The sequence below is a fragment of the Amblyomma americanum genome, chromosome 3 (assembly GCF_052857255.1).
Source record: "Amblyomma americanum isolate KBUSLIRL-KWMA chromosome 3, ASM5285725v1, whole genome shotgun sequence".
Taxonomy (NCBI): Eukaryota; Metazoa; Arthropoda; class Arachnida; order Ixodida; family Ixodidae; genus Amblyomma; species Amblyomma americanum.
Window position 1 is genome coordinate 52,719,299 of NC_135499.1, and position 18,218 is coordinate 52,737,516.

At 49.5% G+C, this 18,218-nt stretch overlaps 1 protein-coding gene across 3 annotated transcripts; it reads right to left on the reverse strand.

Moving 5' to 3' along the window:
* Positions 1 to 8,233: 8,233 nt before the first annotated feature.
* On the reverse strand, positions 8,234 to 11,256 carry LOC144124593 (uncharacterized). Of its 3 annotated transcripts, XR_013313237.1 has the most exons (4): positions 11,037 to 11,251; positions 10,065 to 10,262; positions 9,736 to 9,838; positions 8,647 to 8,661 (listed from the first exon to the last, which is right to left on the reverse strand). XR_013313237.1 is itself a non-coding variant. In XM_077657376.1 (3 exons), exons 1-3 carry the CDS (start codon positions 11,104 to 11,106, stop codon positions 8,234 to 8,236), a joined length of 696 nt encoding a protein of 231 aa, XP_077513502.1. In that variant the 5' UTR covers positions 11,107 to 11,256. The 3 variants fall into 3 exon arrangements, 2 of the variants coding, with proteins under 2 accessions (XP_077513502.1, XP_077513503.1); XM_077657376.1 differs by lacking the exon at positions 9,736 to 9,838 and having other exon boundaries at positions 8,234 to 8,661; positions 11,037 to 11,256; XM_077657377.1 differs by lacking the exon at positions 8,647 to 8,661 and having other exon boundaries at positions 9,757 to 9,838; positions 11,037 to 11,252.
* Between the last annotated feature and the right edge of the window lie 6,962 nt (positions 11,257 to 18,218).

Genomic DNA, 18,218 nt, shown 5'->3' on the forward strand with positions numbered 1-18,218 from the left:
AGATAGATAGATAGATAGATAGATAGATAGATAGATAGATAGATAGATAGATAGATAGATAGATAGATAGATAGATAGATAGATAGATAGATAGATAGATAGATAGATAGATAGATAGATAGATAGATAGATAGATAGATAGATAGATAGATAGATAGATAGATAGATAGATAGATAGATAGATAGATAGATAGATAGATAGATAGATAGATAGATAGATAGATAGATAGATAGATAGATAGATAGATAGATAGATAGATAGATAGATAGATAGATAGATAGATAGATAGATAGATAGATAGATAGATAGGAGGAAGGAAAGGCAGGGATGTTAACCAGAAAGGGGTTCCGGTTGGCTACCCTGCACTGGGGAAGAGGGATTAGGGGACGAAAAGGAGGAAAAGAGAAGGGAAAAAAGGCATAACACACACACACGCACAACGCTGTCACAATTTGTCACTCAGTCCAGTCGCTCTCAAGTAGGAAAAGATGCCTTGTATGCCTTGAGGGCAGTCGACTGCTGTGGCCACGGACCGAGGATCTTTTTCTCTGTTAATGGGCGAGGATCGAGGCGCTCCAGGGCACAACACAGTGTATGTCTTGCACTCGCAAATGCAGGGCACTCACAGAGAAGATGAGCGATGGTCTCCTCACAACCACAGCTCTCACAGGCAGGGCTGTCGGCCATCCCCATCCGGAAAGCATAGTAATTGGTAAATGCAACACCGATCCATAAACGGCATAACAGTGTTGCGTCGCGACGTTCTAAGTTACGTGGAAGACGAAGGCGCAGTTCAGGGTCCAGTGCCTTGAGGCGGAGGTTGCAAAACTCTCCCGTGTTCCACGCTGAAAGTGTGAGCTCCAGCGCCAAAGGGCGAAGCCCACACGCAGCGTCAGGTCTCGATATTGGGATCCTCACTGGAAGTCCGTCGTTGTGAGCAGAACGCGCAGCCGCATCGGCCTGGTGATTACCGTTAATACCACAGTGTCTTGGCAGCCATTTAAAAACGATGTCATGACCTTTGGAAACGGTGCCGTGGTACAGTAGACGGATCTCAGCAACAAGTTGCTCCTGCGAACCGCGGCGTAGCGCAGCTTGCAGGGCTTGAAGGGCTGCTTTCGAGTCGGTGAAAACCGTCCAGTCATGTGGAGGTTCTTCACTGATGAACACTACCGCAGCCCGTAAGGCTGCGAGTTCCGCACCAGTTGAAGATGTTGGATAGGTCGTCTTCACTTTCATGAAGATGGATCTGGCCGGCATCACCACCGACCCCGCAGAACTGGTCGAGTGAACTGATCCATCTGTGTAAATATATATGCGGTGACTGTGGTAAGAATGCAGGTGATTCAATGTCAGTTGTTTGAGAGCGGGCAGTGATACACCAGCTTTCTTTGCAATGCCAGGAATATAGAGGTGAACCCGAGGTTCATGAAGACTCCATAAGGGTGAGAACGGTCTTGACGCAGGGGTGAACTGCGATGGAAGATATGCGCGATGGGCTTCAATGACTTTGGCGACTGCGGTACGCGGCCTAATTATTGGTAGTGTTGCGAGGTGATGAGAGGGAACCCGTGTGAGGTGCCGAATACGTGTTCTCATGGTTTCAACAGCAATCTATGTAGTAAGAGGATGTTCCCGGGCTACAAGAACAGTTGCTGCTTTTGATGCACATTTAGGTAGTCCAAGACAGATACGGAGAGCTTGCGCTTGCACACTTTGAAGAGTCTTGATATATTTTTTTTCTAATGGGACTGAATATCGGAAGACTGTACCGCATGTAGCCCAGAAATAGGGAACGACACAGTTGTAGTATCGAGCTCACTGATGCGCCCCAGGAGTTCCCCCCGAGGAAGGAGAGGACGTGGACAATCGAAATTAGTCTCTTTCTCATGTCGTAGATATGTGGACTCCACGAGAGGTTCCTGTCGATGACAACACCAAGGAATCTGTGACTTCTCTCATAGGGAATGGCTTCGCCATCGATGCGAATGATGTAACGTGACATTATTTTGCGTGTGAACGCCACAAGTGAACACTTTTCCGTCGAAATGTTCAGGCCCTGCAAGCGAAGATAAGATGTCAATATCGATGCCGCTTTTTGAAGTCTTGCACGAACTTGAGGACGGGTTACCCCTGATGCCCAAATACAGATGTCGTTTGCATATACCGAGATCTGAGCAGATTGTAGCAATACGTCGACCAGGCTGATAAGAGCAAGGTTGGAGAGAACTGGGCTCAGCACTCTACCCTGAGGGACTCCGCGCGAATTTCGGTGTAAGGACGTTGGTCCGTCCGCAGTCAGGACAAAAAACGACCTCTCTGATAAATAGCTGCGTATACAGCTGAACGAGCGGCCTCCGATCTCAGCAGCTTCCATTGCGTCCAAAATGGCCTGATGCGTTACGTTGTCGTACGCGCCCTTGGTATCCAAAAACAATGCCACGGTCAATCTTTTCAAACTTTTGCTGTGGTGCACCGACGTTACAAGGTCAACCACGTTGTCGATAGAAGAGCGGCCCCGTCGGAACACAGACATGAAGGTTGGATAAATCTGATATCGCTCCAAGTACCATTCCACGCGTGTGAGCAGCATTCTTTCCATGACTTTGCTGACGCAGCTGGCGAGTGCGATTGGACGGTACGATGAAAGGTCGAGCGGTGATTTCCTCGGATTAAGAATTGGAGCCAGACGACTGGTCTTCCAATCATGAGGAACTATGCCAGCGGTCCATGACTTGTTATAAGTGTCCAAAAGAGCCCGTCGAGCTTCTTGGCCAAGGTTGGCAAGTGCGGAGTACGTCACACCATCGGGCCCTGGTGATGATGACCTTCTACAACAAGCCAGCGCAGCATCAAGTTCATCCATGGAGAATAGTGCATCCATCCGAGAATCCCGTGAGGGTGGAACATTATTGCAGTGCAGCGTTTCGCCTGGATTCGGAGGGCCTGTTATTCCAGCGCAGAAATCTTCAGCTACCTCAACCACGCTAAGCCTTTGGTGGAGTGCTACGGATTTCAGCGGGTAGCGCTGTTGAGGGTAAGACCCCGAATTACACTCCAAACGCGTGACAAAGGCTTCCGTGGATCAAGTGTTTGGCAAAATGTCCTCCACCGTTGTGTTTGCAGTGCCTGAATTCTGCGCTGAATCTTAGCCTAGCATCTCTTAGGTCTAGGCGCGACTTTGTGCGTCGGTATCTGCGCTCTGCCCTGCGCCGTTGTGATCGCAGTCGCTGCAATTCGAAATCAAAATCGGTGTAGTTAGCGACAGGGTTAAAGGGGCAGGTGGCGTGTTCCATGGCCTCCTTAATTTTTTGTTCAAGACCGGTAGAGAAGCCCTTTGCGCAAGCAGCCTCTATAAGTAATTTAAAAACTGGCCAGTCAATGCGCTGCCTACACGTGGCTGCGGAAAATGTGGAATGGCCGGTAATAATCAGATAGGTTGGGATATGGTCGCTGCCATGGGTTTCTACATCCGAAAACCACCGGACACTGTTGTTAACGAGAGCGAGTTGACGGGCTAGTTGGTATTGCATGGTGTAGGAACAGCGCTAAGAACAGGACAGAAGTCAAACATGGAAGCACAGGGACGGGCGCCCGTCCCTGTGCTTCCATGTTTGACTTCTGTCCTGTTCTTAGCGCTGTTCCTACACCACTGTTGTTAAGGCACTTTGAAACGAAAGTCAAGTCCAAGCAGCTGCTATAACCCCCGAATGCAGAAATGTAACTTGGCTCGAACTTAACTTTCATCGGTCTCAAGTGAGCTCCATCGTGTTTCATAAACCAAACTCGGCTTGAAGTGCGACTTCCAACCGGCTTGGCTCGATCCTAGTTCGGTCCAACTTCAAGTCGGCTGAGGAGCTTGCTTGAAGCTGACTTCGTTGTATTTTCCAACATGGCCACCTACCGATCGGACGTCGCGCGGAGGGTAGCTGCGTTCGAGTTCGCTTGCCACGCCATGGACGTAGTATTTTCTGAGGCCCATTCGTTGCCGAAGATTCAACGGCCAGCGTTACGAGATCGGGTGAACCCCATGGAGCCCTACGACGACGAGCAGTTCCTCGCCCGCTATCGGTTCTCCAAGAACGCCGTGCGGGAGCTGCTCACCGTGTTGCCCCTGCGTGAAAGTCCCGACAACAGGGGACAGCCTGTTCCTCCGATGCTGCAGCTACTCCTGGATTTGAGGTTTTATGGGGCCGGTACTTTCCAAACCGTCACCGGGGATCTGGTGCGGATTTCGCAGCCCACGGTGTGCCGCGCAGTTGGCAAGGTCACCTTGCTGATTGCCAAGCACCTGCGCCCGATGCTGGTGCAGTTTCCAGCCGTCTCGCAATTTGAAAAGCTGATGCGGGACTTTTATGAGATCGGTGAATTCCCTGGTGTGACCGGCTGCATAGATAGCACGCATGTCCGCATCAACAGCCCGGGTGGTGCAGATGCGGAAGTCTACCGAAACCGCAAAGGCTATTTCTCCATCAATGTGCAGGTGAGCCATGAAAATTGAAATTCTCTGAACAGTTACCACTGTTCAGTTCATTCGTATTCGTTCGCGTCGTGTACGTGCTGTCTATTTATTTCCCCGCGGTGCTACGAACGTACAGTCACAAGATTACTTGCCCGAAAGACGCGGGTTCGATCCCGGCCGCGGCGTTCACATTTCGATGGAGGCGAAATTCTGGAGGCCTGTGTAGTGTGCGACGTCGCTGCACGCTGAAGAACGCCAGGTGGTAGAAATTTACGGAGCCTTTCACTACGGCGTCCCACATAGCGAAATGTGTCTCTTCGGAATATGTGATCGAGGCCCAGCATTTTGTTTTAGTACTGCTTTATAATGTAGCTTTGTACTCCATGAAGAGTGTAGCTTCGTTCTCCATGCTCCATGAAGAGTAGCACTACATTCTAGGCGCTATATTACCACGCAATCACTGTGTAAATTCACCGTAAGGAAGGTTAGTTAGTTTCCAATGACAGTGCATGACAAAGTTGATAAAGCTTGACTACACTTTCGAGCTGTGGCATTAAATCAACGCAGTATTCTTTTATACGTGCAGGTACCAAAAAGCCCACATAAAGACACGGAATGTGGTCGAAAGGACATTCGGTGTCTGGAAGCGCCGCTTCCCTTGTCTGGATATGGGGCTCCAGCACAAGCCGAAACAAGCTGCAGTGATCATCACAGCGTGTGCAGCCCTGCAGAACTTTGCATGTTTGATGAAGGAGCCACAGCCTCCTATTGAAAGCGCTCCCATCCAGGACGCTCCACCGGCTCGCACCAGCACGACAGCAGCGAGGCGGCCAGAGCACCTGCCACCTGTTGATGCTGCCAGCGACAGCTTGTCGGGAATGCAGGCACGACGGGAGCTCATCCAGAAGAGCTTCACATAGGTAAGAAATGCACAGTCCTCAACACTGTCCCATGCATTTTGAATAAAGCATGTTTATAATGAGCACTTGCTCATGCTACCCGTATCCCAACTTTTGTGCAGGAACTAAAGAAATGTTAGAGCAATGGGAACGACTAGCAGCAGTTCAAGCGGCGGGACGAAGAGGTCGACGAAGTGCAGCTGGGGATCCTGAGTGACTCCTGAGAGTGTGCTCATCATGACGCTCTCTGATCTACGACCGCAGACCTTCACTGCGAATATACCCCTTTACACTAGAATTTTTTCTCAGCTTCGGAAGCTTTTAAGTTGCGAGCTTGTTGCATTAACAAACTGCTACTCTTCCACTTCTAGGTTCTGCATTTCTTGCTATAGTGTTCTATTTCAAATGCTATTTTTCAAGAACGCTGTATTGATCTTGCAGGAGGCGAATACCAGAAAAGCTCTTGTTGACCCTGCTGCTGAGGGTCTTAATGGCGCTCAGTTCATTTGTTTAAGAGCTGCTGCCTTGGCGGCTTTGCTTACACGCATGTGAAAAATTACCAGATTTGGTAAAGTACAACAGTTAGGCCTTAGGTGGAGCAGTCGCAGGGCTTGTGCACCTTTCCACAGAGCAAACATTTGTGTGGCTGCTTTGCTAGCGGCATGGAAGTCAGGTTCCTCACAGCAAGTAGTTCTGCTACTTTGTCTTTTCTACTTTCACCCGGCTTGCACTTCAAGCTTGGGCTCTTGCATGTCTTCCATGTGTTGAGTATAAATTTGTTTTTATGTCACAATTGTAATGACAAAGAAGTGCCCATGTGGCAGCTGGACTGCTCTCGGCGAGCGCGTGCTTCGGGTTGGTGCTGCTGGAACCGTTGACTGTCTGTGAACGCTGTTCTGCGCTTTGTACTTTCTGCCCGGAAAACCCATTGCACAATCATTAATTTCAAATATCCCTTTTACAACAAAACGAGACGTTCCCAATTGCCTACAATGATGAAATTCCAGATCACTGCGAAGTTTTGTTTCCTGGCTTGCCAACAGAGGTGTGTTATGAATCAGTTATTAAATTTCTCACTTTTTTTGGCTGTATTGAGGTAAAAAAAAACATTAGTGTATTCTTTTCATTTGGTTTGCTTTCAAGATGGTGTAGAACGGTCGAACTTTCAGCTGTCACACTGGAGCCTTCTTTTCAAGGAACGATGCTCGAGTGGTTTGTTGTGCATTGTCGCTCTCTCTCGTCTCTGTTCAAAGTGGGAGTTGGTTGCTGTCATAGTATGGTGCAAAAGATCGATTCTTTAGGTCTGAAATGGGCTTCCTGACATGATCCACATGCCTCGTTCAGCTCAATCTCTTACAACAAAGTTGCATAATGGGCAGTAACTGGCACAGAGAGAGAAGCGAAGTTCACTGCAGCATATGTGCGGAGAGGATTCCAGGCATTGTTGTGTCATGGTGAAACATACCAACCTACAGTGTGTGACTTGTGAGCATTTTTAATTTCCAAGTGTAAAGGTCATGGTCGTACATAGAACTCCTGTAATTGTTGCTAAGGCTACACAATCTGTCTGCGAGCAGTTGCACTCAATATTCATTGTTCTCGAGCCAAATGCACCTGGTGTTTGTTAGGTGCCTTGCTTTGCATGGCTGAATACAAACCCTAGATCATAAAGTGAGTCGTCATGAGCCAACACCAACAGTTAGTCGAGATCATTGTGTGCGGGCGCTACTGATGTTTGGGAACGCCTTGCTGCCGCAGTCATGGTGGACCACTGAAAGATAATTTATGACCCCAGTGGTGTTTGCAACATTTTGTTTTGTGGGTTTGATGAATGGTTTGTGATATGACTAGGTAGCTACTTCTAGCTCGCAAGTGTTGTAGTGAAATCTTTTACATGCAAACACTTGGACTAGCGGTTCTTTTGATTTGTACATGCAGTTACTGGTTGGCTGTCACAGCTTAAATCTGGCTTTGCATTTGAGCCGGCCTTCTTGGAACTATACTGATTCCACTCATCGAGAACTGGCATGTTTTGAAATTGTTACATGGTTTGGCGGGGTTCGAAATAGCAGAACGTGGGTGCCATCAGCAAGTGTTTTTTTGATGCATGCTTCTCTATAGTCTTTTTCTGTCATGCCTAGTGCGGCTTGTCGCAGGAATGTGGTGGCCATATTTTTGAAGCAATAGATTACTTCAGTAAAGCGGGAGGCTGTGGCATTGTATTGACTCAAGCTATGGGCCCACCTTGTAGACGGCTTAGGAGGAATCGCATTCCTTAAGGGTTTCGGTTCTTGAGTAGGAGGCACTAGCTACGAGGGTTTAGGTTAGGTGAGACAGCAAAGATAATGGAAGGAGTAGAGAGCGGTGTTGGCCTTTGAGCATTTATGTGGTGTTGACTTGCGTGAGCCAATATTGTTGACTTTTTATACATGGAAACTTTAACAATGTGGCCTGCAATTTTCCCTACTGATTGGTTTTGCAAGCAATGCCAGGGGAGGTTTTTCCTTCCTAGAGCAGCCATATTTGTAGCATACAGCAATGCGTATTTCTATGAATAAATTGCTGTTTGCATCCATAGATCTATATAGCCATAGCAGCAGAAGTACCACGCAACCATCCTACCTGCCTCCTGCTATGCGATAGCTTGTCAGACTTGCATGCAAGGTGGTGACGGGGCTGTATGTCTGTTCCCACCGAGTCATGTGCTCAAAACGGTACATGTGCAAATGAAGTGTAGTTATGTGGATTTGCCACATAATATTTGTGCAAGCATTCGCACAGCATTCCAGTTTCATTCAGTCATAGGCACCGTTTATTCTGGTGCCTCTCGCAGCCTACGAAGCTGTTCAAGTTTGATTTGGTTTTCAATTTCTAAGATTTCCAATTCCAATTTTTTTTCGGGATATCAAGGAGATTTTTCTCCTGCCGCTCTTTCAGAATACTGTTGTGGTCCTCTCGCATCAGCTGCAGACGCAGTCCATGCTCTTCGCGCAGTAAGGCCGCTCTATAGTCGTTCTCATCTGCCAGAGACCTTTCTAAAAGGGCCATCCACCCTCTTGGAGCCCTGCCAGCGTCACCGGTGGCCACTGCTTCAGCAGTAGTGGGACCAGCGGCAGCTCCAGAAGCAACTGTAGCACTGCTGCAGCCTGCTGCAGCTGTGCTGGAAGCATCAGCAGGTTGCACAGCTGGAAAAAAGAGATTGCTCTCCTGCTCAATTGCTTCTGGAGTTGCCCCACTCTTACCAACAGCAGCCGCTGGTGACTGCGGCTCATCCACGAGCGGAGGTTCCCAGTCGTCTTCTGTAATAAAGAAAAGGTAAAAATTAGTTGGACAAATCTAAGCTTACAACACATTAGCTGTCTGCCTCAACAGCACAGATTGTTGGGTCAATTGGTGAAGAGACATTATAACGAAAGCTTTATAATGTTCTTATATAAGGCACCACTGGCCCTTCTCGGCGCCAAATAGCTGCCGTTGTTTCTGGGGGCCCCAGTTTAGTCATTCTGTTTTGTTATGCCATATTCCTCACCTTTCACTCTGAATTATGCCTGATGACCTCACTTTATTTTTTTCTGCTGATACAGTAGTGATAGTCACGCAGGCCCCGAGTTTGACACATGTGGTTATCCTCTAACTCTGCACCTGCAGCTTTTTTGCTCATTCAATGGGCTTCTTTTCAATTTTAGTATATTTGCTAGTTTGTACTCATGCGTGTCCTCTGGCCCAGGGAGCCAGTTATACGCCCTTCCTTTCTTCAAAATCATCAGCGTCTAGAACTTTGTCAAAGCCAATGAACGCCGACAGCTTTCACTTTGTATATCCTGGAGTAGCTGAGCTAATCCACTTTCATTTTTTTTTTGCAAAGGTTTCCTTGTAATGCCTGCCTGCTTGCTTCGCCGCATATATGCGACACCAATGCCAAGGTGAGGCATACAAGAAAGGTGACAAATACTGCAGCCTGAGCCTGAGGGCTACAGAAAACATGCGCTTCGAGTGAAACCTCTGCATTGCAAAACTAACAATTTCCTTGAAACTAGCAGCCAAATTTGAAAAGGCTTTGAGCATTACACATAGGCAAGCTGCACCATTATTTACATCAAGAATGTTGTTACCTTATCCCTGGAGCACCATCATGTACAAGTACACAGAAATATGAATATTTATTTGAAGGAGTGCATGCATAATGAAACTGCATTAAAGTTGGCATTCGTTTAAAGTGAGGCAGGAATGGCAAACAAGACTCAAAAACATCATCAGGAGAGAATGTCATAATGAATGCAGTTCAGGTTGCAGCACTGAATGCTTGCTCCCTCGGTGTCCGACGGTTAACCAACTCCTCGCCTTCCGCTACAGGAACACAGCATACCACTCACATGAATATAAGCCGTCAAGTCAAAATGCCTTCAGAGTGCTGTCCAACAACATGCAGCTTGGAGCAGGTCATTCTTTCGCACTGTCAACCAATGCAGCCTTTATCTGCACAAACATTCAGCCAACCACATGTAGAGCAGCTTTCCACAGTGTTGTATTAAATGAGATTTTAATAATTTGTTGTAGATGAACTGTACAGTCCTCATAGCAGGTTCAAGGCAATAAAAAACATTGAAACAGCGTCAATTGACAGTACACGCTGCCGTTGTCATCAAAGGAATATAAAGAGAGGATTGCTGTTTTTCTACAACATGCAAAGTGCTTTCCTTACCTGCATAATGTAATTCTTCATTGCCTGCTCCATCCACCATTGGCTGCAACAATCTTATAACAGGCAAACTTGCCACTGGTGGCAGGTCGATGCCTCCATCAGAGTCAGTCTGGTTGCCTACCCTGGTCATTATGTGGCTGGCAACAGCAATGACTTGCTCACTTTGAGCGCTCACAGTGCATTGAGCTGACCCTCCTCCTGAAAAGAAAAAAGACACTGCACACAGTGAAGCTACTCTTAATTTATGGACAATGCGCCATTAAAATATTTTGTTCATGAAGTGCCACACAAAAGCAACCAAAGGCACACCAATGCATGCAACTGTGTGTTGTTTTCGCTACGTTTTTGTGCCACCCGTCCCAGCATTGCCAGGAATGAGTAAAGGTAGGTAGCTGTTATGTACAGCCTTCCGGATATTCAATAGTACCAAGCAACTGTCAATAGCGCGGCAAGTTTCCTCATGAACTTGAAGGTCGCCAGTGTAGACACCGTCTGGTCTACGGTGCACCCAATTTGGCTTCGCGGCGCGATAGTATGCGAATGGTACCAACTCCGAGCAAAATCGTCCGTTGTCAGTTCGCTGCTGGCCAGGCGCGAGCCCTCCGTCCCACTGCACTGCCCGCTCATCATAGTCTTCTATGCAGCAGAAATCGCATGCCTTCGTACTGACTTGAATGTAGCAAACATTCTCTGTAGTTTTTAAAAATTACGGAGGCTGTACAGGATACTGCTTGGGCATTATTTACACGATTAACGCAGGCTGCATTCATCTGCGTTTGTAAATAAAGCAGAGTACACTGCACCGAAACGTTATTACGTGCCCATTTACGTGTTATCACACTGTTCCTAAAAAACTATGCATTCCAGTACACGTTACTTACGCCGACCGAAGTAGAATAATCATGCCCTTATCCATGGCATACAAAGCATGCAGGAACAAACATTTGTAAACGGCCTGCAAGCCGCGCTCACCTGTCTTGTGGCGATCTCTCTTTTTCCTCGCGTCCTCTTCCTTCGACTTTTGTTTAGGTTGGCCCAGCATTTCTTGAGCTGATTGGGGTCACGTCGGGTCACCCCTTGATTGCTGTTAAACAGCCCGGCAATTTCCTTCCAAGTGGCGTTTTTTTTTTGCCAGCGACGACACATCGGTTTTTTTGCACTCTAATATATGCCGACGTGCGTTAGCCAAACACAATAACAATTCCTTTTCCTCGAACGTGAACTGAGGCGCTGGTCTCCGCTGGGAGCAGAAAAAGCATGAGAAAAACTGGCTATGGCCTAACTAGGATTGGCTGAATGTGGAGCACGTTGCCAGCCAAAAACGTCAATCAAGTGGAAGCAGCGGGTAGCACTGAAATGTAGTTTTTATTGTTAGCAATTTTATGCAGGTCACTCACACCTAGTGCCTGTTTATGACTGCTGAACGAGATGCGTTGTTTTATAGGAGCAAAATGGACAATATTATAATAGATTGTTTAATACTCTCATCCCCAGACGAGCAATGCGCCCTCGCTTTCAAGCACGCGCTTAACTTGACGAAGCAAGTCAGGTTGAGCATCTATGAAACACGAAACCCAACATGGCCGTTCTGAAGCCGCCTTGGTGCTTCGACTCGACTTGCCGAAGTTGAGTCGAAGCGCGAGCCAAGTTACATTTCTGCATTCGGGGGTAAGTCACCCCTCGTATATAGGTCGGGCTTCCGTCATTCAGGCACTGGAGGTCATGGTCAGAGGCGAAGGACACAAGCTGTCTCCCCTAACGTCCATCCTAACGCCTCCCCACATGGTGTGATGAGCATTGATGTCACCCATAATAACCCACGGAGCAGGTGTAGCTGCCATCAAACCACTCAACCTTCTGGCGTCGAAACGACTTGATGGCGCAAGTACACCGCCAGTAGTGTAAACGTCAGGTCTCGGCTCTTCACTGTCAGGCAAACGTACTGATTGTCTTCGTTCGGAGGAACTGAATGTGGCACATATGTAAGTTCACGTCGAATGTATACGATGACTTTGCTGGATCTGTTGCACGTGGGTGATGAAAATGCCTAGTAACCGGATATTCGCAAAATTGCCGGTGTCTTCGGTTCACAAATCACAAGAATGGGGAAGTGATTCTCGTAGACGTAGTGCCGTAAATCGGAAATCCGGGACTGGAGCACACGAGCATTCCATTGGAAAATGAAAGCTTGCTTGACTTTTTTTTGAAAAGACAGGTCCGAAGGAGCCATGATGCCGTCTACTGTAGAGCCGCAAGAACTGGATGTAGTGCGTCCAGGACTTGAAGTGCGCTATTTGCTGCCGGCGTGCGTAGGCTGGAAAGCAGAGCACGCATGGCATTCATTAGTGACGTTAGCATTGCAATCATTTGCATATCTAGGCCATGGCCTTGATCGTGCCTGTTGGCTGGATCAGTCGTAGGCGCTGCACACTGCCCTGAGTGCACCAACATCCCTGACGCAGTAGGCGTAGAAGGCTTTGGCAGCGGTGGCCAAGTTGCATCTGAGGCAGCAGGTCCAGCCTCACCAAGCGCCGGGCTCCCTTGATTTGGTACGGTTTTTGGTGGAGGCGGACAAGCTGCAGTTGGGTTTGGGGCATTATTGTCAAATGTGACTGCTTTCTTTGACGACCTTCGGCGGCGCGAACGACGTCGTCGCACCTTTGCGGCGGCTTGTTTTTGCGTAGAATGGTCTCGCACCATTTGCTTCAGTACCGCCCGCTCGGTCTTTAGACGGGGGCAGTCTTTCGAGGAAGTCATGAGGGCCGTGGCAGTTGGCGCACTTCAAGGTAGTCGCGCGGCAAACATCACCGCTGTGTGACTCGGAGCATCGCGTGCACACGATGTAGTTGATGTAGACGCCGCTCACGTGGCCGATCCTCATGCACTTCCTGCATTGAAGTGGCTTAGGCACAAAAGGTCGAACTGGATGACGAAAGTGCCCAACCTTCACGTACGATGGTATGCAGTCACCCTTGAAGGTCAGCTTGACGCATGTAGATCTTCCTAACCGCTGAACTTGAATGGTGGAAATGCCGTTGGTTGCCGGCTTGATCAACATGGGTAAATCTGCATCACAGATGGCGATGTCGACGTTGTAGATTACGCCAGCCGTAGTGCCGCTGTCCTCGAGAATAAGGGGGCGTACACTGATGTTGCCGAGTTTGGTGATTGCGATTAAATTCTCTAGTGAACTTCGCTCCACCACATCAATGGCAATGACGTTTTTGAACGGGTTGATTCTGACATCTTTTATGCCTCCCGGTACGAGGCTCTCCAGATAGAGATGGCTTGCATGTTCAGGAGGTTCAAGTTGTCCGTAAAGTTCAACGGCACAAACAAGGCTGTATGCACTGAGGAACTTCGCGCCGTGATGATCGTTGGGGTTCTTGATGAGGACACCGTTGACGTGCTCGATGAGGACGATTCGACTGTCTACGCAGTCTGCGCTTGGCCTTCTTGCCAACAACCGGTATGAAACCGTCGTCGGCCGAGGACGAGGAGTCTTCACTTGGCACCTAGTGCACAACAGTGCCCTGGCTGCTCGAGTCACTCTGGCGGTGCAGGCGCTTCCTCTGGGCGGCTGCTGCCGACCCACCGGGTTCCAATAGAGGCACAGCAGCCTCCACTTCCATCGCCGTGGCAAAAAGTGAGCGGCGCCTCCCTGATTATAGCACAAATTACCAAAAAACTGCAGAGACGGGAAGGCAGCGTTCTGATACAGAACAACTTCGTCTTCTTCCTTCTATTCAAGCCACTGAATACTGAAGTTCATACTGAAGGCAGATACTGAAGTTCATACTGACACAAACAGCGTGGACCTAGGCGCCATCCTCGTTCAAAAAAAGCGACGGGCTAGAGAAAGTCATCGCATACCCTAGCCGTTCCTTTTCCAAGGCCGAAACTAACTATTCGACAACTTAGAAGGAATGCATTGTCATCATCTCGGCTACGTTGAAATTCCGCCCATACCTGTACGGTGTTGTGCTCGCGCTTCCTTCCTGCTGTGGAATTCGGCGAAATTGGACATGGGGAGGATTCCCTAAAGACCACCGCGAGGGTGGGTGAGCCTTCTGGGGGAGAAGTGACTGCACGACTGCCAGAGGGAACGACGACAAAAGCGTCCCCACGTGTTCGAACAGGAATGCCGGAAGCAGCGACAATAGCGTCCCCAGGTGTTCCACAGGAATGCCAGCGACGACCATAAGCGTATTCGTTCCGGTCCTCGCCACGACGAAGTGCGGTATCAGTGTGGTCCCCTTCAGTCACGCTGGATTTGAACAATTATCCGAGTGCCGCACCTTCGACAGAGCTTCCGCGTTCCGGTCACCAGTACAAGCTCTTTCGACACCTGCTGGGAGACAGCCTGCATTTCTTTGTCATGCAGGTGCCCTCCGGACGCACATGCCCGGCCACCTGAAAGCCGCGGGGACGACAACGTGACAGAGTCATGTTCCCTTTCCCTCTACCGAGCTGCGAAGAAACATCAGGACCGCCCTGCGGTGGGTGGTATCATCAGCGCCATCGTGTTATTGGACATCATTCTTCGAACTGTATTCCCCAGCTAGGGATCTGGGGAATACGAAGAATATTTAAGGAGCTGCTGGTTTGATGCCTAGAGAGAGCCCCCTTCTTGAGAGGCATCAGAGACTCCCGACTCCTAAGAAGCTCTCTTTACTGAGAAGCACTCTTAGTTGCCAGTACTTGTACATAATGTAAAAAGTCCTTGTTTAAAGTTTTCCCAGTTTTCTTCCTCCGATCGTCCTCCTCTATTCTCCGGCCCAGTCACGCTACCTGAATCCCAACAACGGGCGACCGTTCAAGCTGGTCAGCGATTACCACGCGCTGTGCTGGCTTGCCAATTTGAAGGACACCTCTGGCCACCTCGCTCGATAGAGTCTGCGCCTCCAGAAGTTTGACGGCACCGTCGTTTACGAGTCTGGACGCAAGCATTCTAACGCCAATTGCCTCTCACAAGCCCCTGTAGATGCACCGCCGCCGGACGACGATGAGGACGTCTACCTGAGACCCATCATCCCCAGCTCTTTTGTACAGCAGCAACGCTCGGACCCCGACCTAAACCGCCTCATCGTGTACTTGGAAGGCAAGGTTTCTTCACCCCCCGCCTCATTCAAGCGAGGAATGTCTTCATTCTGTGTACAGAATGATGTCCTCGTGAAGAACTTCCCAGCGATCAAAACAACCTACCTGCTTGTCTCCGCGAAGTTCTACAGGCTTCACACGACGAGCCGACAACTGGACATCTCGGGTTTACTCGCACCCTCCGCCGCATTCAAGACAAGTATTACTGGCCCCGACTGTCCGCCGATTGCGCACATTATGTGGAAACCTGCCGACATTGTCAGCGACGAAAGACCCCTCCCACCCAACCAGCAGGAGTTATGAACCCCCTCAAGGCCCTTTCAGCAGATCGGCATGGAATTGCTTTGGCCTTTACCAAAGTGAACATCTGGAAATAAGTCGATCATCATAGCGACCGACTACGTGACCCGCTTCGCCGAGGCAAAAGCCCTACCGAACGGAACAGCAACAGAAGTCGCCATATTTTTCGTGGAGTGCATTCTTCTGTGACACGGCGCCCAAGATGGGCTCATCACGGACACAGGAACAGCATTCACGGCGGAACTAAAGCAAGCCATCCTACGTTACAGCCGAACCAGCCACCGGAGGACAACTGCGTATCATGCGCAGACCAACGGACTGACCGAGCGCCTGAACAAATCCATCGCCGATATGCTCGCCATGTATGTTGATGCCGAACACAAGACCTGGAACATCATCCTGCCTTACGTCGTCTTCGCCTACAACGCCGCAGTGCAGGAGACCACCCAGATGACGCCGTTTAGGATCGTCCATGGCAGGGAGGCCACGACCACGCTAGACGCCATGCTGCCCAACGTTACCGAAGAAGAGAACGTCGACGTCGCCGCCTACCTTCAGCGCGCCGAAGAAGCCCGAAGACTCGCCCGATTACGGATCAAAGAGCAGCAGTAGGCCGACGCCAGACGCTACAACCTTCGAAAACGCAACGCGGAATTTCAAGCCAGGAGACCCAAGTCTGTTTTTGGACGCCCATTCGCCGCCGTGGATTGAGTGAAAAGCTTTTGCGCTGCTATTTCGGCCCGTACATGGTTCTTCTTCGGATAGGTGAACTGGATTAGGAAGTCATCCCTGACGGAACGACCGCATCCCAGCGACGCCGCGTACCACCTGAAGCTGTCCATGTCGTCCGTCTAAAGCCATATTATGCGCGCTAAAGGACGCTGTGTTCCCAAATTCTGTGTTTATTTTCGCACGACCTGTTTCATTTGTTGCTAGTCACCTTATTTGTTTTAATGCACCGGGTCTATGCTTCTTTGAGAGGAGAATAATGCCGCGAATCTTTGCTCTGTTTGTTCGTTCTTCAAAGCTGCCGGCACGCCGCTTTATCGCTTTGTTTGCGATGCAAGACGCTACCAGGTTTATCTCGATTTATCGCAGTCAGCCAGAGCTGCATGATTCTACGTTGTTCCAGAATGTTCTAGTAAATTTGCACTCATTATCTCCAAAGCTCGCTATCAGCTTTAAATTGAGCACGGCCCACACCGACGGGCATTCTGTTCTACTACCGCCGAGCACGCTGATTGCTACGCCACCGCCGAGTGATTAAGTCCATTGTGGGCTCAAGTCAGCCCAAATAGAGAGTTTTGTTTAGACACCATTCTCGCTGTCGATCTTCTCTCCGGATTGCAGTCACCACTTCGTGACAATATGATACGATACTGAAAATCTCCGGCTTTTAGGTCGTTTTCTGACGGCAACTCAGCTCGAAGCTAGCTCAGATTCAGTGGCACTGATGCCCTAATCCGAGCGAGATGCGCGTCTAGGTTAAGTGCTGTAAAAAATGTATCCTCCGTGAATAAGCCGCCGCGGTGGCTGAGTGGTTACGGCGCTAGGCTGCCGGCACGAAAGACGCGGGTTCGATCCCGGCCGCGGCGGTCGAATTTCGATGGAGGCGAAATTCTAAAGGCCCGTGTACTGTGCGATGTCAGTGCACGTTAATGAACCCCAGGTGGTCGAAATTTCCGAAGCCCTTCACTACGGCGTCTCTCATAGCCTGAGTCGCTTTGGGACGTTAAACCCACATAAACCAAACCTATCCTCCGTGAATATGATTCTCTCCACTATACAGCGTACTCGTGTCCATGTACGCAGTGCCTTGAGCGCCGGCAAGTTCCCGCCAGCTGCGACTTTCCCGCGTGTGTCACTGGCAGCGCCACTTTCCTTCCCCTTCCACGTGACTTTGTAAGTGTTGGACGGTGCTGACGTGTTCTTGCTGGTGCTTGGCTTCGAGCTCAACTGTGGTGTCCTGGTGGTGCCTACGTGGTCATCTCTGGTGAGGCCGTTCTGTGTGGGGGATTTGGCCAGGTCTCAGGTTAGGTCTGTAGGCAAGGTTAATGTGCATTTGAGGGTGCGTTTGGCTCAGGTATGTCGCTGACCTCCCCGGGTGGAGGGACGGCAACCTGGTTTGCCAGCTTGCCCACCCAAAGCTTGCCGCTAGAAAATTTTCGTAAAAATGGAATTGACATCATCCCTGTGGCTCTCGTGCCGATCGGTGAGGGAACAATCAAGATGAAAAGCCCCAAGGTACTTCAGCAGGAGCTAACATCTCTCACTACCCACTACCTCCAGATCTCTGAGGTGCGACCGTTCGGCCGGAGAGGCATTGTTTGCAGGTCCGCTGACATTGATTGTGTCACAGACCTGCTCCAGTGCAAACTATTTCAGTCCTTAGCGGTTAAAGCCTTCATCCCGGAACAGCTCGCATGTTCCAAAGGTATTGTTCGTGGCGTGGACCCAGCATCTTCCCCGCAGGATATACTGAAGGAGTTTCAGGATGCAGGTGTGGGGGTTCTTTCTGTCTACCGGTGCAGTAGAGAATTCAATGGTGTGCGTGTTGCGACAGAGTCAGTTATCACTACGTTTGCTGGTTCCTCCTGTCCTTCTGAACTCAAGGTTTGGCCGATAGTGTATCGTGTGGACCCTCTGCAGCCCCGTCCTCTTCAGTGCAACAACTGTTGGCGTTTCGGTCACAGTGGTAAAGCGTGTAAGTCGGCGACCCGCTGCCGGGTTTGTGGAGAAGGGCATTCAGATGAC

Excerpts from the sequence above, each read along its gene's own strand:
- LOC144124593 (XM_077657376.1), bottom strand. The coding sequence starts at position 11,106 with ATGCTGGGCCAACCTAAACAAAAGTCGAAGGAAGAGGACGCGAGGAAA. Across the intron at positions 10,263-11,036 it reads GAGAGATCGCCACAAGACAG|GAGGAGGGTCAGCTCAATGC; the intron begins GTGAGCGCGGCT and ends TTTTCTTTTCAG. Across the intron at positions 8,662-10,064 it reads TGAAGAATTACATTATGCAG|AAGACGACTGGGAACCTCCG; the intron begins GTAAGGAAAGCA and ends TCTTTATTACAG.